This window comes from Solanum tuberosum, unplaced genomic scaffold (assembly GCF_000226075.1).
Source record: "Solanum tuberosum cultivar DM 1-3 516 R44 unplaced genomic scaffold, SolTub_3.0 scf00267, whole genome shotgun sequence".
NCBI lineage: Eukaryota > Viridiplantae > Streptophyta > Magnoliopsida > Solanales > Solanaceae > Solanum > Solanum tuberosum.
In genome coordinates, this window is record NW_006239199.1 from 632,402 (window position 1) to 650,588 (window position 18,187).

The 18,187-nt window shown below is 34.2% G+C and overlaps 1 protein-coding gene across 1 annotated transcript; it reads right to left on the reverse strand.

Annotated features, from left to right (window-relative positions):
* Positions 1-12,400: 12,400 nt before the first annotated feature.
* Positions 12,401-13,191, reverse strand: LOC107062856 (uncharacterized). The gene is made up of 2 exons (XM_015314019.1): positions 12,754-13,191; positions 12,401-12,643 (listed from the first exon to the last, which is right to left on the reverse strand). The coding sequence occupies exons 1-2, from the start codon at positions 13,189-13,191 to the stop codon at positions 12,401-12,403; spliced, it is 681 nt and encodes a 226-aa protein (XP_015169505.1).
* Between the last annotated feature and the right edge of the window lie 4,996 nt (positions 13,192-18,187).

Here is an 18,187-nt window from a genome sequence, read left to right on the forward strand (position 1 = left end):
TTTTAAACGAAAGAATTATCAATGCATGCAAAATACTATTCAAGAATTGCTTAGCTATTATTCATACTTTGTTAATCGCTTATGGTTCCCACAACCCTAGTTATGAAAGTTAGCTACTCATTATCTCAAAAAACACAATCAAAATTTATTAAAATAATTATGCTTGTGTTAATCATAAAAAGTTAAAAACAATAGCTATACTATCTTTTATTAATCATGAATACAAATAAATAATAAAGGAGAAGAAAGAATAAACCACAATTCTCCGGCCTCCACGACGGCTCTTCCAAAGTTCCTAAGCTAGAAGAAAATTTATATTGTGTCTTGTATCTTGGTTCTTCGCTTCCTTCAAGAATAATTTTTCATCCCCTATTTATAGATAGAGAAATCATAAATAAAATAATTGAGTTCAAGACAAATTAGGAAAACAAAACCCAATTAAATTGAGTTTTCCACTGTACGCGTATTTCTGGAATTTCACGTTGCTCGCCGACTTTCATACTAATATGAGCCATCCAGCTGCTGACACGTGGCAGCAGTAGTATCCAATTTCAATTGCAAATTGTTCGCATCCTTTTTCCTCATATATACAAATATATTATTTTATTAAATTTAATCCATTAAGCTGTCTGCTTGATTTCCTTGTTGAACCTTCAATCTTTAATTCGTTTTAGATTCAAACTTCTCCAATTTTCCATCAATTTAATCCTACAAATAAAATACACAATTTAGCACAATCCATCAAATTGATGCTACAAAAAGGAACAAAATATAAAATAATAAAATGTGAGGAAATAATGATTAAAAAATATGTATTTTTAGCCTCACATCACCAGTCTATGCTAAAAAGCACTAATGAGTCATCTAAAAAGTATGATCCTTTCTACCCTTGATGGCTACATGGTTTATGGAGACTTGGGTTATTATGAACTCGCGTCCTCATATCGGTGCTCAATACTACCTCCAAAATATACTCATCTCATATGTTTTAAAAACAAAACTCTTTCTGTGATTTGAGATAATTACTCAAAAACTAGCTCAAAAGCTCTCTTGGAAATCGATATTTCCGTTCTTACTCAAATGTGAAAACATGAAAACATTTTAACTCTTGGGAATACTTAGTTCCCATATAATCTTTGAAGAAATGAACTTTACTCTTACTCTTTACTCATCAACTCAAAGCTTAAGTCTTAAAACAAAGTTAAAACGTCTAGTAAAAGACTTACTTAAAATATGGTTCATCCCGAATTATGGACGTGAAACGACTCAATGCAAGGTTTTCAATAACTATAGATAGAACTCAATACTTGGAACTCAAGAATTTCAATGATACTACTCATTTTAAGAATGTTCAACTCAGAGGGTTCATGCAGAATTATGAGCATGAACTACTCAACTCAAGGTCTCAAAGATACTCCTCATCTCAAGACTTATCTACTTATAGGGTTCATGCGGATTTATGGGAATGAACAATTCAACTCAAGGACTTCATGGGTAACTTGTCAAAATATCAACAAAGAACTCATGTATACAATTTTTCTCATTCTCATACTTTCAAAGCTTAACTCAAATTGATGATGGGTCTCAAAGGATTCACAATTGAACTCGAAGGCTTCCTTGAACTCTACTCTTAACTCTCTCTTGAATGTGAATTATGAATTCAAGAGTTATGGTTCATGAAATGAAAGATCTCATGATGACAAAGTAGACTCATGAATACATTCTCCTCATTCTCATACTCACTTTCTCGAGTCTTGAAACAAGTTACTAGAAGTTGTAGAAGACTCCACAAAAGGGCTCAAAGGGACTTTCTTAAAATGTTCGAAAGAATCCTCAAAACTTGACTCTTAACTCTACCTTGAATTTGAATTTGAATTATGAATTCAAGTTTATGATCATGTTATTAATGATTTCTAAGTATTTAGAAGTAGCTTAGAGTAGTTAGAATCCAAAGGGAGTGAAGGTGCACTTTTAAACGAACTCAAACGGAGCAACCGATTGCAAACTGGACGGGGACAGGCGAACCTGGGGCTATGAGTGGCGCGGGGCACCAGCCCCTAAACTTCAGAGCATACTTTGGGGCGCTCTGACTGGCGCGACGCGCCAGGCCCCAACCCAGAAGACCCGACGAAATTCTTTGCTCGTTTTCTCACCCTAATTCGCCTATAATCGAACGGTTTCTTCTCCAATCACTTGGATTCAATTAGTTAACATAAGTACACTCTAATTTACTCAATACAGCCCTCAAAACACTCACTTTAATCTCAAGAAATCATCAAAACCCCAACACAACAAGATTTAGAATGAACTTCAAGAACACCTATCAAGAACTCATCAAGAACTCTAATCTTTCAACTTCAAGAATGAAATTTCGCTGAAAATAACATAATTGGCGTGTGGGTGAACTAACCCAACACTATGGAAGCTTACATATCTCTTAGGTATTAAACCCATGGCGAAAATCCGCAACAAAATGCAAGACTCTCGACGAACGCTTTGATTCTCTCCTCTTTCCTCCTCTTTTCCCCTATTTTCTCTTCTTTTCTCTTCTTGAACTCTCAACTATAACCCTAGGCGTATATTAGGACTATAAAACTGAACCTAATAGGATTAGACCCCTAAAACATTACTAAAAATGAATTAAATCTGATTTGGTAAGGAAAAGACCAAAATACCCCTTACTATTTTCGAATAACTTTTCTTAACTGGACAGCCTGACTTCAAAAGGGCATATCTCACTCATCTGACCTCAAAACTTAGAAAACTTGGTGGCATTGGAAAGATAATTCAAAGACCTTTCATTGGGTACCTTGTAGCCTACCTAACTCATCTTGTACGGAAAGTTATGGTCGTTTGAAGTTAACTCAAAACTTAAAGGAACTTAGGAATGACTTGAATGAACTCTCTTTAGTTCTTCTTGAAACTCAAGGTGCTACATCTAGTGACCTTAACACTCAAGAAATTTTAATTTCCTCAGTATAATCCTACTCACAACGAAAGATGGTTCGAGTCTCAATTCGAAAAAATTTCTGGGGTGTTACAACTTGGTACTGAGTTTAAGAAAGAAAGAAATTATTTTTTAGAAATATGTGGTCTAAAATAAGTCATAGATATTTGTGTGGCTATAAATCATTTCCATAAAGGTAAAATGAGCATCTTAAAATTAAATTGTTACTAAATATAGAAATGTGTCATTCTTTCAGGAATGGACGAAAAAAAGAAAGTGAGTCATATAAATTGAGACAAAGGAAGTATAAGCTACGCTAATAACATGAAAATTTTGATAATTAAGAAATGATTAAACATCATAAGAAGCATATGCAAAAAATAGATTAAAAAACAGTTCATTAACATGTTTACTACCAGAGCTGCGTATTAGAGTACATTGCAAGAAGTAAAAGAACTGGATGGTTCACAATAGTGGGTAAGAAGATTAATGATATCATAATAGGCCACAATTGGAGTAACTATTTGCCTCCAATATAACAAAGGTCTCTACCAAGTAATAGTCATCAAGACAAGGAGTTGTTTGTGAAGCTAAGTGTTGAAAGTAAAGAACTACTCCTTCTGTTTCATTTTATGTGGCACCCTTTGACTTGACACGATGTTTAAGAAAAAAGAAGACTTTTGAAACTTATGGTCTAAAATAATGCTGGAATAAATGTGTGGTTGAAAATCATTTCATTAAAGGCAAAAAGAGAATTTTTTAAGTTAAATTCTTTTTAATTATAGTAAGGTGACATTCTTTTTAGGACGGACAAAAAAAGAAATTGTAATGCCTCACAACTGTACTCTTAGAATTCGAATCGATTATCGTAAGTGAATCAACTTGGGTCGGATGGTATACTTCATGTTCATATATGTTAAGGTTCCAGGTATGTGATGCTATCCATAGTGTTGGACTAGTTCATCCTCATGCCCTACATCTTAATTCAATCAATGGCAAGTTGAATCTAGGGTTCTGCTCGCAGTTTATGAAATTCTTGAATTTGAGTTATGATCTTGTTTCGAGTTTTGAATCCTTACATTATGAGATTTGAAATATTTTATGCTTTGAAATTCTTGAATTGTTGTTCATGCTTGTAGTTTCATACGAACCCTATATATATTGGGTTTCTTTTTAAAAGTATTTTCGAGCCAGTATTCCCTTACATTGATTTTGAGGATTAAAGTGAGTCCAAGAGATAGTTTTAAAAACATTATTTTCAGGAAAAGTTTAAGGGAACTTAGATGGTTCCAAAAGTATTATTTTTACATTGAAAAGAGAGTACTATTTTCAGAAAAGTATAAAGAGTTTCCCGACACATTTAGTACGATTTCAATTATCTCTTAAAGAGGCCTTTTGAGAAATTATCTCAACTTACAGAGTACTTTTACATGAGCAAACAATTGTATTTTGGGAGTAGTATTGAGCACCGACTTGGGGTAAGAGTACAGATAACTCAAACTCCATAACCTACGATGCCGGCGTAGATAAGATCATATCGCAAGACGGGCGACTCCTCACCTGCCTCAAGAAGGTTTTTTTCGTAGATCCAGCAGTTGAGTTACATCCTATACTCCAGCAAGGTGTAGAGCGGCTTCGACAACGTGGGTAAGTCATTGTATCATCACGAGGCTCATAGTGATAGTTGTTAGGTAGAGATCCCCTAGTAAAGTAAAAAGTATATTTTTATATATACATTTCAATTCAGTATTTGCTATAATTGCATTCCGGTAGTAACAACTTAAATGATTTTCATAATGATTTATACTATATTTCAGTTGAGTTGCTTTTAGTCTTTTAGTTCAGTTATTTGTATTATTCAGCACTGTCACATACTCGTACATTCAATGTACTAATGTCATTCGACCTGCATCGTTTCATGATGCAGATTCAGGTACTTAGGATCATCAATAGGAGTTCTGTTGAGATCACATCATACGTTCGTCAGCTTTTGGTGAGACCTCCTTACTTTTGGAGGACTCTAGATTTATGATTTGTTAGTAGTATCGTTTGAGGTGTCATGGGTCTTGTCCTAATACCAATCTTTATACGGTAGAGGCTTCATAGATAGACAGTCTTGGTCAATCTTGCAATATTTAGTGTCAGATGTTTTATTTAAAACTTTATATTCAATACTCAGTATTTTCAGATAACTTTGATATTTAATAAACTATTCTTGAACAATTCTTCAGTTTTGATGCTTGTGTATGCTTGAGTTAGTCTTTCGCTTAATAGTCAGCTAGAACAAGGGTTCGCTTGAGGACCATCAATTATTTTCGAGTGCCGGCCACTTCCAATGCATATGCTCGGGACGTGACAGAAAGGGTGCCACATAAAATGGGACAGAGGAAATAAATTAAAATGTTTTTTTTTGTATGTTGTTTAAGTTTGTCATTTGATGTTCAAGTTGTTACGTACTTTACAAGTCTTAATTGTATTTATAAGCATTAGTGTGTGTAGGTAAAGGTGGTATGTTTTAGTGACTAAAGTATTATCGTCTTAGAAAGGGTTTGCAGTTTGAATTATTATTTGTATTTATTTTTTAAATAACTTGTCCGTATAATAACTAATTTATACTATCATTATATTGAGACAATCTGATGCATCTATAGATTAAAAGGAGAGCTCGAATAACAATCAAACACAATTTTTTAAATTGATTTTCTATCATTTATTTAGTTAAAATAGAGATGACAATTTTGTCATTAAATAAAATTGACAACATTTTATTGAAAAACATCGATCATCATTCTTGTAGAAGACTACATCTCTTCTACATTGTGTATGATTTTCCTTCTACTTCTTCAAATAACCCTGAAATCACACATCCAAAAATAAAAGGGTAAATCAAGATAATAAAATCAATTAAAAAAATAAAAACTAATAAATACATAAATGGAAGTGCCTGTGTATTAAGAATATATAAAATCACATTTGGAGCTAGGATTTTAATTCAAGGGTGTAACAAAAATTAGTAAACACCTTACCTACCAACGATTGAGAGCTTTTGCAACCCCTCAACCGTTAGCACTAGCTCTTCACCTTGTGTCAAGAAGTGTCGACATTAATATATATATATAGATAATATTAAACTTTTACCTATTTATACAATGTAATTTTCCGACAAAGGGTATTGTCGCAAGTTATACAACATTAAAATTTAAAGGGTGAGTAATGCTTACTTGGAGCAATCAGGATTAGGTACCATTGGCATAAAGGGAGTGAAGTGACATAGATCAGGAAGTTGTTTAGCTTTTGTATAGTTCACTTTGGAACCTTGCATTGCAGCTTTGAAGCACAAGCAAATATCTTTGCGGTCTGGTTGTGAGGCAGCAGCTATTTTAGCCAAATCTTGCAATCCAACACAACAAGCTTGACTAGGTTTTGCATCATCACCTAGTATAAAACCTCCACAAGAAATTACTTTTGGTATAACATCAGTACCACATTGAATAACTGCATTTGTTTGGCCTAAAATTAGAGCCAAAGCAAACAAAGTTAAAAGAATTTTTGCCATTTTTTCTTGAGTACTTGGTGATGTATTGGGGATCTTTTGTAAGAGATGTATGAATGACTATAGTAGAAAGCTTATTTATAGTGGTTTAGAATAGTTGAGTATTCAATTATTTTGGATTTAACATTAATATGAAGTCTTATCTTTACTTGTTTGTTTGACTAGAGAGAACGTAGTAATTAAAGTAATATTGACTATTCATTAATTTTGAATCATTAAAGTAATCTTGACTATTCATTAATTTTGAATTTAACATTAGAGTAATCTTTAGTGATTTTAATTATTACTAGTATTTTTATTTAATTCTGGGTGAGTTTAATATCACCCCTTTTAATTTAGAAGTACTTTAACTTGTATAAAATTGAACAAGTTGATGCATGCGTCTTATGTCACACCCTACATCTAAATTCAGTCAGTAAGAGTTAAATTCAGTGTTCTACCCAAAGTTCCATGAAATTATGAATTTGAATTATGTTTTTATTCCGAGTTTTGATTTCTTAATTATGAGATTATGATATTTTATGCACTGAAATCCTAAGTTGTTGTTCATGCTCATATTTTCACATGAACCCTAATTGATGAGATTTCGTTGAAAGCCTTTGTACAATTATTTTCCTTGCATTAATTTTGGAAATTTAAAGAGAGTCCAAGAATAATTTTAAAGCATTATTGAGAAGAGTTTTAAGGGAACTTTAATGATCTCCAATGTATTATTTTTCACATTTAAAAAGTGGTTTTCAAGAAAAGCATAAAGAGTTTTCAGAAGCATTTCAGGATAAAGTAAAGTTTAATTATCCTTTAAAGAGGGTCTTTTGAGTATTAACTCAACCCAGTGCGTATTTTATATAAGCATACAGACCTATATTTTTGGAGTGGCATTAGGCACTAGTTTAGGGTAAGAGTTAAGACAACTCAAACTCCATAACCTACGCCGCCAGTATAGATAGGATCGCACCGCAAGACGGGCGACTCCTCACCTGCCTGAAGAAGGTTTATTAGTGGATCCATAAGTTAAAGTTGCATTCTGTACTTTGACAAGGTATAACTGGCAACGTAGGTAAGACGTTGTATCATCATGAGACTCATAGTGATGGTTGTTGGTTAGAATAACTCCCTGGTAAAGTAAAGTAGATATATATTTCAGTATTTGCTATTATTGCATCTTATATTGTAAAGCTTAAACTATTTTACGTTATGTTCATGCTTTACTTCAGTTGAGCTACTTCAGTCCTTCAGTTCAGTTATTTCTTTTATTCGAATTTACTGCATACTATACATTACAAACGTCATTCGACCTATATAATTTCATGATGCAGGTACCTGTATTCAAGATCATCAACAGACGCATCGTTGAGATCACATCACCCACTCATTAGTTTTGGTGAGGCCTCCTTGCTTTCGGAGGACTCCGATCTGTTACTTCTTTAGTAGTTTTGCTTAAAGGTCGTTGTGAATCTTGTCCTGACATCTATCTTTAGATAGTAGAGGCTTCGTAGATAAGTAGATTTCGATAGTCTTTCAATATTCATTCTCAGATGTTTTGCTAAACTTTATCATTTATATTCAATATTTTCAGAGAGTTTTAAGATTCAGTTAATGGTTTTACATGTTCTTTAGTTTTAAGCCTATGTTTGCTTGAGTTAGTGTTCCACTAAATAGTCAGTCAGACTAAGGATCCGTTTGGGGACCAACAATGATTTTCAAGTGCCGTCCACGTCTAGGGTGTAAACTCGGAGCGTCACAAGAAGGTACAACTACCACCAACTTGTAGTTACCTGTTAGTATTAATAGATGTAAGAGAAGTCAACTTTTCACCATTATAACTCACCAATTCATAAGCAATTCCACATGGCTAATGAATGTTCTCCATCGTTTCAATACCATTACTTTTGTAAGGCATGCTAAAAGTGATATCTCAATATACTCCCTCAGTTTCTTTCTCAATCTCCCTCTTGGGATCTATGTACTTCTATCTTATCTTCTTCATCATTTCTCTCCTTTTAGTACTAATACCTTGATGCTTATAATGTTGACCTTTTTTTAAGTGGATTTTTAGTCCGTAGACCCTTTTATTCATAAGCTAAATAGGCATGGCCCACTACAAAAAAGAAAGAAACAAAGAAAACAAAATGACCAAAGTCCAGCAAAAAGACCTGATCCAAAAGAAAAGGTGAAAAGTTTCTAAAAGCTATTCCCTAGTCTAGTCCACTGTTGTACTTCCTCCAACTGAAGTACTCTTGTCTTGAAGTTTACTCTCTCTTCATCATAAGTGTATTTGTAGGTTGAATTTGAAGATTCTTCTTTCATGGCTGCTCCGCCAATTTAGTGGCTTTGATGATCTACTCTCTAGTTCATGGTACGACTCAATCCTCTTCTTCCTTTTCGTTTCTATCGTATATATTATTGACATATATCTTCCTTTTTCTCTTTTCTCCTTAGATGGTCGGGATTCTATCCAATTGGCCGTTAGTATATGCTCCGCCCCCTCTAATCTTGTAAGTCATTGAGCCTGCCCTCTCTATTTCGCTTCATTGTGTACTTGATATCTCTAAAGCTCCGCGACCCAACTTGATGGGGCGTTTGGTAGCTGTAAATTATAGTCCTAACCTTCTGTAACACAATATTTCTCTTGTCACTTTCTTGATGTTTACAATTCTTGTTCAATGTTATTCTCACACTGTTGTATCTATGATTCCCTTGTTCTTGACTGTTTATGCTTTTCTTCCACATTATCAACATGTTGGTGTTATGATTCTTCTTGTCTTGAATATGATGTTTGGTACCTATGCTTTATCTAAATTAATGTCTTCTGGTTGAACTTGGTAGCTCCTAAAAGGTGTTGTATTCCTTTGTGCTTTGTGATTCAACCACCTCATTTGCTAAAGAGTCTGCTACACAATTTCCTTCTCTAAATGCATGAGTTAATGAAGCTTGTAGCTTGTGTACAAGAACTCTTATTTACTCAATCCTTTCTACCAGCTCCCATGGTACCTTCCACTATTTTTCAATCATCTTTTTTAGGCTCAAAGTATCTGTTTCGACTATGACTCCCACCAGTTCCTTCCCCATGCAGTACTGCAAAGCCTCCAAGATTGCCATTGATTCAGCCTCTATGTTTGTTGCCACTCCAATTCCTTTTGCCTTTGCATATAGTAAATTACCTTCATGATTTCTGATGCAAAATCCAAATGAACTATCTCCAGGGTTACCTTTACTTGCACCATCTGTATTGCATTTTACTTTGTCTCTCTCTGGCCTTTGCCAAACTACGCTGTGGTGATATATCTTCGGCTTATAGTTCTGCAATTTTGCTACTAGGTGTGGCCAATTTGCTTTTTCTGGTCTTATCCAAGGATACACTCCTCTTACTAGCTTCCTCAACATCTCTTCTACCTATTCCACCATGTTTTCAAATGTAACAGTCTTTTCATGTTTCAAGTTGTTTCTCATTTTTCATATTGTCCACATAATGACTGCTGGGACTGCTCTATACAATAGCTGAAGTTTAGGATTGGCATCTAGACTCCACCATTGTATAAGAAGTTGTTGTAAGTGCTTGTCCTTCATATTTATACTTGCAAAAATAGAAAAATGCCTCCATAGCCTTTTGGCTATGGGGGCTGTTAGGACAAAATGTGTCATGATTTCTTCTGCCTTTACTTCACAACACCAACATCTTGAGACAATTTGAATTTTCATTTTTTTTTCAGATTGTCACCATGAGCCATAGCCTCCAAACAAAAAAATTGATTTTCAATGGCAATCCTTTTGCCCATATGAAATCAAAGTCCTTTCTTCTTTCTTTTCTGTGCCTCACTAAATTTTAGGTTGAGTTGACTGTGAAAACTTCTTCTGAATTACTCATCCACCAAGCTGCATCATTGTTGTGGTTATCTTTTGGAGGCTTAATATGATTCACAATATATACAGTCATTTCTTCAAACAGTACCCACCTCAGACCTTATATGACCCAGGTTCCATGTCTACTGAAAGACCTTACCTCTAGTTCTTTATTTACTGCACTATCTCCTTCTACTTAATAGAGTGCTCCTTGTTTGGTCCAGTTATCAAACCAGAAACTAGAGTTGCCATCCTTAAGCTGCCACCAAATGTTATGCTCTACCTCTTCCCTAATAGCAGTCATCTTTCTCCACACATGCGATGTTCCCTATCCTTTTGCCAAAATTGGATGAAGTTTTTTGCAGTATTTATTCCATATGAAACTTCCCCATGGAGAGGATGTAGTTGTTCTAAAGTTCCACCATATCTTTGCAAATAAAGCTTTGGATATGTCATGTAATGACCTTAAACCCAAACCTCCCTCCTCCTTAGGGTAGCACATTTTATCCCATGATACCCAATGTTTGTTTCTGGCTCCAGTTGCATTACCCCAAAACAATCTTACAAAAATTTTATGCAACTGATCAATTACACTTTGGGGGGGGGGGGTTCATGGCAGACAATAAATAAACATGCATTGTTTGCAATACATGGGCTATCAGAATGTATCTTCCACCAAAGGACAAGAGCTTGTTCTGCTAGGAGCGTAATATCTTAATTACCTTCTTGACTAAACTCTCAAAGTGTGATTTATTTTTCCTTCCATAAAAGATGGGGTATCCCAAATAGATGAAAGGGAAGGCCCTTGCCTAATTCCAGTGAGCCTTCTTATTCTGTTACAAACTCCTAGAAGAACTTTGTCATGTAAGTAGACTAGACTTTTGTTCAGGTTAATCATTTGTCCTGAAACCAGTTCATATTTTCTTAGAATTTGCATCATCTTTCTAATTGAGGATGATTACCCTGAACAAAAGAGAATGGTATCATCTGCATATGATAAATGATTGATTTCAGGGAACCATTTAGCCATCCCAAAACCTTTGAAATCTGAATCTTCATACAAGTTGTTGAGTCCTCTTGCCAATACCTCAGTTGCAATAATGAACAGAGTCGATGATAATGGGTCTCGTTGTTTCAGCCCTCTAGAAGACTGAAAGAAACCAAATGACTGTCCATTCATTAAGATTGAATACTAATTATTGTTAATCAGTCTTACTACCATATCTATAAGTCATTCAGAAAATCCAAACTTTCTCATCACTCTCACCAAATATTTCCAAGATACCCTATCATATGTTTGCCATGTCTAACTTTACCACCACATTATGTAGTTTATTTCTCCTGTTTATGTCTCTTACTATCTCTTGGGCCAGTAACACATTCTCTGTTATGCTTCTTCCTTTGACAAAACATGATTGATTTGTTGAAATAATTCCTGGGAGCACTGTCACAATTCTTTCATGAATAATTCTTGAAAGTATTTTATTGACAAAATTACTTAGACTTATTGGCCTAAGGTCCCCATAAGTTACTACCACCTCCTTCTTTGGTATGAGCACCAAATTAGTATGTGTAATGTACCTGGGTAGGTCTTGTCCACAGAAAAAAGCCTTCACCATATTAGTCACATCATTACCAACAATATCCCAGCAGCTCTGAAAAAACTTGCCTGAAAAACCATCTGACCCACTAGCGCTCTCTCCATTTAGAGTAAAAACCACCATTTTGACTTCATCTTCTGTAGGCATTCTTCCCATATTAGCATTTTGTTCCTCGTTTATTAGGGTAGGAATGTATTCCAGCATATCATAGTTTGTGGTCTCTTGATTCTCCCTGAACTGTTCCTTAAAGACATTTACTGCTTCTTCCCCTATATTTTGTGTAGTAGAGATTCTGTCCCCCTGGTCAGTAAGAATATCCATAACTTGTAGCTTTCTCCTATTCCCTTTTACATAAGCATGAAAGAACTTGATATTTCTATCACCTTCTTTGAACCACTTCATTCCTGCCTTTTACCTCCAAAACTCCTCATCTATATGTCTATAGTTTTTTAACTCAGCTTATGCCTTATGAAGTAAAGCTCTGTTTTCTGCTGTTGGTGTAATCTCCATTTGTATTTCCATAACTTTAATGGTGTCTTCTAAAGTGGCAATTCTCTGAAAAATATGCCCAAAGGTTCTTCTACTCCACTGTGTTAAGACAGACTTAATTCTCTTCATCTTACTATGAATCACTGTGAAAGGATTCCCATTAATCTCTTCTCCATTCCAGCTATCTTTCACAACCTTTTTAAATTCATTGTACTTGGTCCAAAAATTTAAAAACTTAAATGGTTTTGTCACTGTTTCTTGTAAACTGTTACCAATCACATGTAGGGGGCATGGTCTGACCCTTGCCTTATCAGATGATGTACCTCACTGTTAGGTTTTAATCTCATCAGTTCATTGTTACCAAATACCCTATCAATACTTTTGAAAATACTCTCTTCCTCAATTCTGCCATTCCACCATGTGTATGAACTGCCCTTGAATTTGATTTCATTTAATGCACAAGCATTTGTACATTGCACAAAATCTACTATTTCCGTTTGTGTCACAAGTAAGCCTCCCAATTTCTCAGCTTCATCCATGATTGTGTTAAAATTTCCTCCAACCAGCCATGGTATGGTAAAGTTTTCTGCTATCTCTTCCAGTTGCTCCCATAATTCCAATCTTTCCAGTGCAGAACACCTAGCATAAACTGCTGTGTTTCTGAAATAATCATTTGATCCTTTTTTTTTTAATCTGATTGTAACTGTTGTACATAGTCTACTACATCCTGTTCTTCCCAATCTTCCTCCCAAAAGATCCATATTTTGGCTGCACAATTTACCTTTGCATTTGGCATGCCTAGTCTTCTTCTGTATGTTTCTAATTCTGAAGGACTTTGAAATGGCTCTAATAGAGCAATATATGAGTAATGATGTCATTAATGTAATTCAATAAGTCTATCAAAGGCCTTTTGAGTCCTAACAGACCTAATGCTCCAAAAAAGAGCTTTGTTAATCATTAAATATTGGTTGAGGTGGACCCATTTTTACTCCTTGTGTTTATCTGTGAAAGAGTTTGAGATATGTTACCTCATTTTTTGCTCTTCCCCTTTAGATGGTTGATCTGCCTAGGTGAAAGATCACATTCTCTACCTATGTCATCAATGTTTCTGTCCATAGTCTCATCTTCCTCTCTTTCTTGTAACTCTATTCTTTCCTGCTCAGATAGTTTATCTATCTTTGGAGGTGGTATTGTGACATATTGGCTTTGTGAATTCTCTTCCTCTCCCATATGATTATCCCCAACATCTGGATGCTCTCCGGTGTCAACTTCTTCTCCTATTCCCCTCTAAGTTTCCCCATCTGCCTCCTTTTCTTTATCATTCCCCCCTTTCACTGACTGCTCTGATTTATCAGGTATATTGACCACATCTTTGATTGCACTTTGAGCATCATCTTTGTCCATAGCAGAGTTTTGTGTATCGTTCACTTTTTTTTTTGTTCCTTTCCTCATGTTGTGTTGTATCTTGTACTTGTTCCTCTACTCAGGTCCCTTTTTCTTCATTTTTTCTGTCATTGTCCCTTTCTTTATGTGATTCTTCCTTGTGCTCACCTTCCAATGCTCCAAACTTGTTTGTAGTAGTGACCTCATTAGTCCTAGTTTGTTTAGGTCTAGGATACCATACTTTCTCAGCTCCTCCTTTTTCCATCTGCCTACCCCTCCCATAACTTTTTCCCCATTTGTTCTTGGAAGTCATTATTGACAGTCGGGTTCTCTTGTTCCTTCTATGTAAACGTATCCAATCTTCGAATCCCCTTATCTCCTTCCTTGTTTTTGGTCTCCTGATTCTCCCCCTCTTCTCGTTGGTATAATTCTGGATGAATTGCAAAACATTCCTGCTCATTGTGCCCCTGTAACTTGCAGGACTTACAGTATTTGGGTACATAATCGTACTTAATTGTAATCCACTTCTCCCTTATCTCCCCAGCCTCTGTCTTCATTCCCAGATTGATTCTTTTAGAAAAATTCCCTAAAAGATCTACCTCCACCTTCACCCTAGCACAACTAGGTCTTGTCCTATTTTGTGCTGCTAAGTCCACCTGTAAAGGCTTTCCAACTGCCGCTACAAGTGAAAAAATACTCTTTCCCAAAGAAATTTGGTGGTAATGATGGAAACAATATCCAAGTAATTGCTATTGACGTCTCTTCAACTGGATCAAACAGCGGATCCCACTGTTGACATTATTTTAAGAGATAATAATACAAGAAATTCTTATTCGTTATGGATTTTCTTTTAATAAATCAATTTCTATCCTCACTCATGAGTTTTACTAGTTATGAAATTGTCAATATTGCTAAATGGGCGATCAACAACACTCACCATAGAGTAAAGTGACTCTACCACAAACATTTTTTTGTGATAAATCAGAGAAGAAAATCCTAGCAAAGATGATTCTTTTTTCATGTGTTACATGAAACAAGTCCTTTTTAATTAATCTAACTTTGATCGATAACTATTTTTAACGTATCTTAAAGGATGCCTAATTTATTTAGGACTAGAAAACTTATTCTTGTATTATTTAGGCTAAAAATCTTATTTAGACATGAATTAAATAAATATCAAATCCTAAACAATTTGAATTATTACGTCTACTTTGAATTATTATTTGGACATTCTCTCGTAATTCAAAATTGTATTTTTTTTTCTTGTCGTCATTGTTGTTGTATTGGAGCAATTATCTCCAACTCCCAGTTATTTTTTTTTCTTGATTGTATTGGAGCGTTTCTCTTCAACTTCCAATAGTTAATGCAGTTCTCATCAAGATTCAATTGTTGAAGTACTTCTCTTCAACATTCAATTATTGAAGTACTTCTCTTCAACATTCTATTGTTCAAGAACTTCTCTCCAATTCTAGTTGATGCACTTTTTCATCAACATCCAATTTTGTTGATTCACTTGTAATCAACTTGGCAGTTTCACCTCTCCTACTGTTAAAGCTGGTATATGAGGGGTGTTAAGAGACAACAAAGGTGAATTTGTGATGGCCTACAATGTGACATTAAACTGGAAGCAGAGGCCTTGACAGTTAAATATGGTTTGAGCATATGTATACTTTTGAATTATAGAGACTTTACCCTTGAAGTAGATTCGTTATCTCTTGTCCAAATGATCAACGAGAACAAATGCTATAATTATAAACTAATAAGGATCATTGAAGAGGTTCAACATCTGAAGAAACTTGCAAATGCCAAGGTAGAACACTATTTCAGGGAGGTCAATATGGTTGCAAACCATCTTGCTAAATTAGCCGCGAGCAGTCAGAAAGAGGCCTATTATGACACCTATCAACAACTTCCGATAGGGGTTAGGGGTCCATTCCAACTGGCCAAGAGCCAAATGCCTTCTATTATAAGGCTCAAATATGATAAGACAAATTTTTTTGTTAGTTAGCTAGATAGGTTGTTCTTTTTGTGAGGGTTGGACGGTCTAAGATAACTTCTTTTGTCCTCTTTTTTGAAGGATAAATTTGTATCCTTGTGTTATATTCGAAGGTAAGGCCAAACCCCCTCTTGTATGCATATTCCGATATATAACACCCTAGACATAAAAAAATAATTTAAAAAACTTGTAATCAATTTTCAATTTTTTTTATGTCCAACTATTTCTCTCTGTCTTTTAGAGAAGAAATTCTTCAGTACTTGTGCACATTTACTTTCACTTTTTAAAACATGCAATATTATTCTCAGTCTTTCTTCTCAGCGTAATTTTTTTCATGCATATACCATCGACACAAATTTTGTTAAACATAATCATTGGTCATACGTTTGTTAACATAATCACTAGCCAGACAGATGACATATTTGTCATAGTCATTCACCGATAACAGAAACTCTTTGATTCTTTATCAAGATGGTAGAAGATCTAATACCAATTTGATGAAAAATATTTTATTCATAAACTCAAATATTTCTCCAAAGTATTCCACTATTTCTGTCTATTAAAAATATCTAGCATCACCTCTATTTATAATAGTGCAAGACCTAGTTTAACAAGGACTGAGAACATATTCCTATGTTATTTGGGCTAAAAATATATTTAGACATTAGTTCAATAAATGTGATAAGTTTCTTAACGGTAAGGGTATGAATAACTTCGTTTTGACGGTAAGGGCATAGTCAACTAATAAATCAAAGTTGGGGGTATTTTTAACCTTCTTTCCAAAAAAAATTGACTCTTAGTCTAGGGCTGGACATAAATACCAAAATACCGAACTGAACCAATTTTTTTCGATATTTCAATTTCAGTATTTCAGTTCGATTTTTGGTATATGTTTTTTGTATTTTTTTGGTATTTTAGTTTAACCGAAATATATTATATTATAATATATATATTAATATTAAATATTAATAGAGTAATAGCTTTAACACTTTAAGGACCACTTAATTTTAGCCCATTAAGCTAAAAAAATTGTAAAAGTTTAACTTTTAAAAAGCCCACTAAACAGGCCAATAATAAAAAACTGAACTAATAAAAACCGAACTGAATTAACAAAATTCGAACTGAAATAATTTGGTTTGGTGTTCGGTACAACTATTTCAAGAACCGAAAATCCAAAAAACCAAAAAATAAGAAATTGAACCGAATTACCGAATGTCTAGCCCAAACTCTTACAAATACGTCCTAATTAAATAGAAAAGCTTCACTACTATTACTTCTCCTCTACCCAATCCTCACTTTAAATGTTTAGTCTACTTAGTTTAATGAGGAACTTTCGCATATAGCCACTCAAAAATAGACTAATCATGCAACATAACTATAGTTTTCTAATTACGATTCGTAGCTACATGTTATAGGGAGGAGTGGCGAGAGAGACTGGGAGAGGGAGGAGAGAGGCGAGCGAGAGAGGACAATAATTTGTATAATTCACAGGTACGTTTGTATAATTCGCGTGTTTTTGTATAATTAAGTAATATAAAGTCTGGAATTATACAAATGTAATAAAACTCAAAATAATGAATTGATACAAACATGAAATTTAAACAGTTATACAAAATATATTATACAAATTACATTATATAAATTATATTATACAAAATCCAAAAACTACACGTTTATACAAACTTTAAAAAGTTATACACAAAAAGATTGAATGTATATGATGACAAAACTGAAAAATCAAAGGAAATTATCGTCATATACAAAATCAAACAAAGAATTGTTAGTTGCGAATTATACAAATGTGGCGAATTATACATATACAAAGGTGGCTAATTATACAAACTCGAAGTCAGCCCACGTAATAAATGGTTAATGTTAGTCGCGAGTGGTAAACAGGGGCGTATGTACATGAAGGGGAGGGGGTTCACATGCACCCATCCTCCCCTTCCTAACCCCTATATAATACTACTATTTTTCTAATTATCTTTTTAAATTTGTATTGGTGAACCCAAGGTTAAAAAGAATACTCTAGTATATTGATAAGTAAGTACAAATAGGGGGTGCATAACTTATAGATTTGTGGTTCAAATTTTTCTATCCACATTAATTTTTTTAATTTTTAATTAATATAACAAAATGTGCCACTTTTCATAGATCTTTTTAATAATTTATAAATAAAAAGAGGTTCAAATACCCATATTTTTAGGTTGCATTAGCTATGTCTAGACCTTAAGCTAGAAGTGTCAATAAAGTCAAATTATATTTTTTACTTTCTTTTTCTCCTTTCCTTCTTTATTTAGACGTTTTTCTTATTTATTTATTTTAACTTTTTCTTTTGACTTTTCAAAGCCCTAAACTAAAAGGTAAAAAGGAGTAAA

Coding starts and splice junctions, on each gene's coding strand:
- LOC107062856 (XM_015314019.1), bottom strand. CDS start 13,191: ATGGATCTTTTGGGAGGAAGATTGGGAAGAACAGGATGTAGTAGACTA. Junction 12,644..12,753: donor GATTAAAACCTAACAGTGAG/GTACATCATCTG, acceptor TTTTGGACCAAG/TACAATGAATTTAAAAAGGT.